This window comes from Octodon degus, unplaced genomic scaffold (genome assembly GCF_000260255.1).
Source record: "Octodon degus isolate 3935 unplaced genomic scaffold, OctDeg1.0 scaffold00111, whole genome shotgun sequence".
In the NCBI taxonomy this organism is placed as follows: Eukaryota; Metazoa; Chordata; class Mammalia; order Rodentia; family Octodontidae; genus Octodon; species Octodon degus.
Window position 1 is genome coordinate 3910362 of NW_004524687.1, and position 8479 is coordinate 3918840.

At 36.1% G+C, this 8479-nt stretch overlaps 1 protein-coding gene across 1 annotated transcript in view; it reads right to left on the reverse strand.

Moving 5' to 3' along the window:
- Rnf17 (ring finger protein 17) overlaps positions 1-8479 on the reverse strand; it is a 228465-nt gene that overhangs the window by 149807 nt on the left and 70179 nt on the right. The window contains 4 exon segments of the mRNA XM_004639411.2: positions 2479-2620; positions 4656-4846; positions 5580-5748; positions 6955-7144. Of these exon segments, the coding sequence (XP_004639468.1) occupies positions 2479-2620; positions 4656-4846; positions 5580-5748; positions 6955-7144 (692 nt within the window).

The following is an 8479-nucleotide window of genomic DNA, read 5'->3' on the forward strand; positions in this document are numbered from 1 at the left end:
TGTATTCAAAGTGGTTGGGATAGATATATAGTTGCATTCTCTTAATGAATAGAATGATTTGTTCTAATGGTGTTTGTAAGTAGGATCACAGGTCTGCATCTTGTACAGCAATTAACCATTGGGAAGAATGTATGCAGTGTATTATTAAAAAAATAATAACAACATTTTTGGTCTACAGGCTTTGAAATACTACATAAATATAACATATGTATGTGATATACAAATCTGATGATGTCTGCCTATACTTGTACAGAAATTGTGTACCTAAACCCATGCAAATTTTCCTATGAAGAATTTTATTATTATCAAAAAAAAAAATAAAAGCAAAAAAAAACCAATAGTAACAAAAAATGACTTTTGGCGAGGACAAGGAGGAACTGGTGGGACTATAAACTGTATGGTTGCTATGAAAAAAAAATATGGCAGTTTCCCAAAAATTAAATGCAGAATTACCACAGAATCTGGCAATTCTACTCCTAGGTACATAATGAAAAAGCAATCAAATAAAAAGCTGAATGCAGGGAGCTAAATGGATACTTTCATGTTAATGTCCATAACAGCCTTAATCAGAATAGTGCTGGGGTCTATCAAAAGATAAGTGGGGGGGGCAGAGATAAATGGATACATACAATGTGATATACACATTATTCAAACACAAAAATAAAATTCTGATACAAATTTTGTTTTACTATTTTTAAAAATCTCTTATTTATTTGATACAGCATCTTGCTATGCAGCTCAGACTTACAGTAATCCTCCTGTCTCAGCCTCTCCAGCTCTGGAATTATAGGCATGTGCCACCCATGCCCGGTTTCAGCTGCCAGCATGGAATGCAGTACTGGGGATCGAACACAGACCCTTGCATTTGCCAGGCAGGCATTTAGACTGTTATCTCCCTAGCCCCTGATACAAATTCTGATCAATGGATGAACCTTGAAAACATGATGCTCAAGAGAAACCAAACATAAAAGGAAAAATATTATATGACTCTGTTTCTAAGGTACCTAGAATGAACAAATTCATAAAACAGAAGAACAGATTGGAGAAAGGAAATAGGATCTTCACATTTAAGGGGGACACAATTTCTGTTTAGGATATAAACAGTTCTGGAAATGGTAGTTATGATGGCACAAAATTGTAAATATACTCACCAGCACTGAATTATACACTTAAGTATGGTTAAAGTGGTAAATTTATGTCTATTTTTATCACAATACTACTAACAAAAATAAGAATACGCTGAAGACAAAGCAAGCAAGGAAGCAAGGAATAGAGGTCCTAAGCTAGTGTCAAACAAACAGCTTCCATAAGTCATCCAAGGAGCCAGAAAGTGTAGTGTGACACTGAGGTGACAGGCCCAGAGGTTACATGGTTGTAAAATAAGCCAACCTAATCCTGGCTTTGCCAGTGCAGTTTCATATCCTTAGGAAGTATGTTTCATCCCTGTGGTTGGAATGGAAACAATGGCATCCTTCTCATAGGATTTTTTATTTTTCAAAGAGAGGGGAAAAAAAACCTAATAAAAATGATACAGAAGATACAGAATTTCAGGGCTGGTGAGATGCTCAGTGGTCTAAAGCACCTACTTAGAACAAGCTTAGCAAAGCACAGGGACCACATGCCAGCCAGCCCTGCCCCCTGGTGGGCTGAGCTGGCCACACACACACACACACACACACACACACACACAAATAAAAAAAAAATAAAATTAAAAAAAAGATAAAGAATTTCAAAACAATACAATAGGAAATTGAGAATGATTATACTGCATATGTTGTCTTCCAAGTAGTTGCTCAGTATTTGCTTGCGCAGCACATATACAAAGTAGTTGCTCAGATTACCAGGTACAGGCAGGCAAAACTGATGAAGCAATAAAAGCATATCTCACCTATTTTGTGTGTGCATACATACATATATATATATATATATATATACATATTTTGAAGATTAGTAAGTTGTCATAAAAGTATTTCTGATGAGTAAATTCATATAAAGCACTGAGAGATCAATAAAGGTGAATTTACATTGTTATGGGTTATATAAACAAGCATAAATTACATATCCAGAGTTTAGTCTGAAATGCCTTAATCTATTTTGGGGTCCAAATTTAGAAAACTACCTAGTAATAATGAAATTCTCAGATGTACATGATCAGAAGGTTTATCACATTTTGATTTGCTAGCTCTATGTGCTAGAGTCTCTAGATCTCACAACATAGCAAGAAATACACATTAAACCATTATTCAATGTCTTTTCCCTACAGCTGCACTAGCTTGCAGGACAAAGAATTCTTTCAATTAAATACGAGTCCTGTGGATTTTTTGTTTAAGTTGCAGCTCCCAAGAGGTTTAAGTGTATAGAACGTTAACAGTGGTTCATTTGCTTTAGTACTGATAGTGGGCCCTCATCTGTGTTACATGCTATGTTATTACATGCTTAAAAACTTTAAAAAACCTCAAATAAACATTATATACTTACCAACTGAAGATAGAAATCAGTAGGACTATTTATGTAACAAACCATAACAGAAACATCTGTCCTTTCTTTAGGCAAAATAGGTGGATGATAGCGTAAAGTCATATTATTTTCAGTGTGACTTCTTGGTGACTGTGATCTAAACCTAATTAAAAACATAAGTCATTTTCTTAAAGTATCTCTTCCTTTAGTGAATTGATCTGAAGAATGAGCTTCTACTGATTTACTTAGCTAAAGTATTCCTTTTCTAATTTTTCCTTCTAATTTACTACATTTCTTGGTATCATCTCCAGTTACTGAACCTGGTGTGATGGCTGCCCACTGACAACAAAAGGGTTAAAGTGCTCAACGGCAGGACTCTTCAGTAAGGCAGTCCTGCCAGCTAGGACCAAGCAGTCGTAGACAATATAACACTGACAAAAATGATGTAAGATAAATAAACCTTTGATGTAAGACCCATTCATTCCTCCAATGAGCCCTGACCCATCTTCTCTAAAAGTTAATGTGGCTAGACTACCTTATCTGGGACTAAGGCCTTCTATGAGGCCAAAGTTGGTCTTACCAACTTGAAACATCTAATGTTAGATACAATGCAGGTATTTCCCAAAGATGTACAAGATGTTAGAAGATCTGAAAAAAGACATTCTTTAGAAAAATCACACTTGCTGTTAGATCCTTCCTCCACATCCTTAAGCCCTTATAAAACCCCCAATCTCTCACAATGATCTCACAACTACCTTTTTGGAGGTAGGCTCACTTTCTTCCTTGACAGTGTGGGTGGGCCTGAACAAAATTCTTACCTTTACTCTTCTCCTTGCTAGGTAAATTCTTTATGTTGCCCACATAACCAACCCTCCTTATGCCATCTTGCATGGTACTGGGGTAAGAGCTCAGCATTTAAGTTTCCAGTTTATGCAGGACATTTTAGAGTTGAATGTATTTGTGTTGGTCACTGACTATAGCAGCACTCAGGGCAGCCAAAATGTCTGTGGCCTTTTATCTGCTTCTCTCTCTCTCTCTCTCTCTCTCTCTCTCTCTCTCTTTTCTTTTCTTTTCTTTTCTTTTCTTTTCTTTTCTTTTTTCAGTACTGGGGATTGTACTCAGATCCTGTACTTGCCAGGCAAGCGCTTATTCTACTGAGCTAGCACCCCAGCCCTCTGCTTTTATCTTTCTAACAAATGAACCTACTTGGGTCATTTCTAGAGTCATTTAATCATCCAGGATAGGAGGTTAGAACTGCTACTATTGGCAGAGTTCCTGAAATCATCACATTTTTGCTCATCAGAAATGAAGAAGAGGCCAATTTAAGAACTCTAGATTCAGACTTTTAAGTACATGAATTCTTTCCAAAGGCTAGGAAATTTAAATTAGGAACAACTAAACTCTAATTCAAAAAACAGCAGACCTATTTGTAGCTATACAGAGTCTAAAAGTGATTACACATATTTTCTATTTTGAGCTATATCTTAATTTTTCTCTTTTCTTAAACAGAATTAACTGAATGCAGTTTTCACAGACAACTAAAAACCCCTGATAATCACGTTGCTTAATATCTAAGGGTATGTGTCTCAGTTACTTTTCTCATTGCTGGGACAAAAGACCCAACACCTAAAATTTGAAGGAGCAAAAGTTTATTTGGCTCCCAGGTTGTAGAGGTTTCAGTCCATAACCAGCTGGCTTCAAGGCACAGTGGCCTGCCAGAGGGCTGGGAAGAGAACAGTTCATGGTGTCCACAAAATAGCAAAAGCAACAAGGGAGGGAAAGACAAGACTCTGTCGCTTATATATTGTATGTGGGCTACCCACCCTAAGGTAAGTATAGCACTCTCACCCTTAGTCCTAGCCAGAAGTATGCCAAATCCATCAATGAACTGATTTAATAATCACACACCCTTGATCTCAGAACAACATGCTACAAATCCAGGCACCTCTGAAAAGCCTGCCCCTCCCCCTCATGACAGCATGAGCCCTTGGATGCAAGCCAAAAGAGTATGCTAAATTTATCTTATTGTTATTTTTTTTGTAAATAGAAATAAAAACTTTAGATGATCTGAAATTTTAAATTATTGCAAGTATTCTAAAATAAATATGCATTTCAAGATCCCACACTTTTAAAAGGCAAAACCTGCTACTATTTAGTTATAATCTTAAATAATATTTAGTGTTTAACAAGTTACTTACCTTGCCAGTTCCATGAAAACTAATGCATCTCTAAGAGACACAGGCATATCACTGCTTATTGTATTCGTTGGTGGTTTCTGCAGGTCCACAATAAGCACACCGTCGTCTTCTCTAAAAACTTTCATTAAAACAGCCTTGTTATTTACCATTTTTAAAAATTCCACTTTAGCTTCTTCTTTCCAGCCTTTATTCTGTGAGAAAGACAATAAAAATCTAAAGTAATTAGTAATTATAATTATCTCTAAAGGCATACTATCTAGATGTAACTTTGTACCAGTCTGCAACTCTGGGCAAAGGCATTGAGCTAACCACAAATATAGGAAATAGCTGAAACCACAAACTAAAGGGCAGTCTTAATGCATGCACAATGTGCATACACACACACACACCTCTTTCTCTCAAGGTGTTTACAAGTATTTTTCATTTTAGTTTTACTATTGAATAGTATAGTAATATGAAAATAATGATTCTTAGCATGCTATAGTATAGTGGCATATATGTACAATAGTAACACTCTAGGAAGCTGAGGCAGGAGAAGTGTAAATTTAGGCCCTGCATGGACAACCTGCTTTTATGATTGAGCAAGACTCTGACTTAAAATTTTAAAAAACTATTTAAAAAAGGTCACTGTAAAGGCCCTGGGTTCAATCCCTAGACCACTACCAACACATATACATATACATACATACATACACACACTTTACATAAATTTTCCACTTAGTGAAAACTCAAAAGTAATTGTGCATGTATTATACAAACCTTTGTACAATAAAAATAGTTCTGATCATCAGTTAATCTAGCTTTTCTTATCAGCAATATATAAGGTACATGTACGTTCACTGAATCTAGACAGCAATTTCACTGATAATGAACACCAAAAATTTGAATATTTAGCTTTTCAAGAAGAAATAATTTAAGTCTTACTGAATTATGTGGAACGATGTCTTTCAAGGAACAAGGATGAGCTAATGGTGGGATGTCTTTCAGCAACTCTTCAATACATGATTCAGACTTCCTTAGAACAAGGCATAAATCATTTAGTACAATATGCTGCTGAGCAAAATGTTCCGGTCTCACATGGCTATCACCAACTCTAGGAAGAATTAAAGTACTTTTTAAAACTACTGTTTCAAGCTTGAGCTTTCCTTAGTTCTTAAAAGGTATGCATTTCTAAGGATAATTTCCTTAAATTTAATCATCTAGAAGTTATAATCCAGCTCATATTTTCTCATTATTGACTTTTGTTTCTAAAAGCACAGATACTGTTTTTATCTACAGAATTACATCTCAGCTACTTTTACTTTTTATTTTTTAAATTTTTGTATTTAGTGTAGGGTCTCCAGGGTCTCACTACATAGATCAGACTTGTAGTGATTCTCCTATTTTCAGCTTCCTAAGCGTTGGGATTATAGGCATGTGCCACACCCAGTCTCAAATGCCATCTCAGCGTGCTCTGGGGACGGGGCTAGCACAGCAGGCTGGGGGTCGAACCTCTGACCCTTGGGTCTGCCTAAGCAGGCGCTTTAATGCTCTGAGCTATTTGGCCAGTCCTTCAGCTACTTTTATTTGAAATTTCATACATTCATTCAGTTTAAACCTAAAGGAAATAGTGACCCTCTGTGCTAAACTTAGATATCTATTTATAAAGCTATGATTATAAACAAAGTGACCATGCCATAGATAACACTAGTTTGTATACAGAACCATTGAAGTTTCTTTTGGTAAAAGACATAGAAAGATCATTTTAAATATCTAGTGTTTCAAAGAGTGACATTTTAAACATCTTTTAGTGAAATAATATGATTTTATTCTATCATTACTGCAGCCAACTACAACACTTTAAAAGAGTCACTTCTGTGCACATTCTCTGCTTTGAAGCAATATGAAAAGAACTTAAATTTTAGAATACATCAAGAAGCTTCATTCCATGTTTGTAACCTAGTAATACTATTTTTTTTTGTTTTTGAGACAAGGCCTCACTATGTTCAGGCTAGGCTTGAACTCACTATGCAGACCAAGATGACCTTAAACTCCTGGCAATCCTCCTGCCTTAGCCCCCTGAGTGTTGGGATTACAGCGTGCACACCATACCTGTCTAATCTAGTAATATTGATAATATTTTACTTATTCAGTAAAATAAACATAAAGCAAAATAATAAAGTGTATGTCTTGGCAGCAAAGAATGACAAATTATCCTACTTTACCCTTTTCTGATTTCCTCCATTTAAAAAATTCCCCCTCCCCTAACAAAATGTTCCTAAGCATGCCAAAAATATATAATAATTGCAAAATACCTTACCCTGTCACAATTAGGACTTCCGTATTTCCAAAATCTACCATGAATATTTCTATAACTGCAACTTCATGCACCGGGAATTTGGTTGGACTACAAGGTTTTCTAATATTTTTACTTTCTATTGGAATTAATTCAGTGATAGTTCCTCGGCACCACATTCCATTTGCAACACTGTTGACAAATATCCTTGCACCTGAATAACGTGGGGAGAAGTTATTATCAATGTTAATGAATAAAGACATTTAATAAAGTTCTAGCTTACAAACATGTGCATCAGCTCTGTGAAATATAAATAACTGCATTTATTTACCGAACATATAGTACCATGTCAAGTGCTATGAGGAGGATACAAGGTAATATGATAGATGGTTACAGAGAGCCTTACAAGCTAGAGGGGAGACAAAAACCAGAAAAAGTCAGTAGTCATTCAATGGAGAGCAGTGTTTCATACACTACATTAACAGATAATGAGATTGTCTGGCAATAAAGAAGTTCAAAGGAAGAGAAATACATTCTACAATACCATGTATCTACTGAAGTGGGTGTCCATTGGGAACAAAAAGGTTAAAACCCTTAAGGAAAGAATTCCAGTTAAAGACATCAAGGTAGTCTCAGGACCTCAATGAACTTTTTGATGTGAAGCTATGCAATCCTCCCAATGAGTCCCAATCCATTTTCTCTAAAAGGTATGTATAGACCTCCTTATTTAAAGCTAAGCTTATTAAAAAAAAAATAAAGCTAAGCTTATAGAAATAAGCCAGAGAAAATGATCTTGTCAAACCTGCAACTGTAAATGTAATTTGAAAAACAATACAAGTGTTCTCCGAAGATGTACAAGGTGCTGACTCAAGAAAAGCACTTTTTAGATAATCACACTTTCTACCTATATCCTCAAATCATTATAAAAATCCAGTTTCTCATCCTGACTGCAGTGATTTCTCCTTTGGAAACTGGCTTCTTCTCTATCTTGACAGTATACTTTGATGTAAATAAACTCTAGTCTTTTCTACCTTCATTGTCTCTTGCTAAAATCTTTTAACACCCATGCCACAACTCCTGTGGCCTTCCATAAGCTGTCTGTCTCACAGGACACTTTCCACATTAAAGCCTCCGAGCATCATACATACACATGTAGGAAAAAACACCTTATAGTGAGGGAAAATAAAGGCTTTATCAAAAATAGGAAATCTTACCAAAATCAGCTTTTGTGTCTACAGTTAAGACTCTACAGTTAGAAAAATTAGAAAAACAAGGGCCGGCCAAACAGCTCAGTAGATTAAAGCGCCTGTTTAGGCGGGTGCCTTGGGATTCCATCCCACATGTGCCATGCCAGCCGTGCCCCTGGGTACGCTGAAACTGGTGATTGAGACTGGGCATGGTGGCGCACGCCTGTAATCCTAGCGGTTGGGAGCTGAAAACAGGAGAATCACTATGAGTCCTATATGTGTAGTGAGACCCTGTTGACCCTGTATTAAATATATTTAAAAAAAGAACAATTAGAAAGACAAATAAGAGCTAGCCCAGGTCC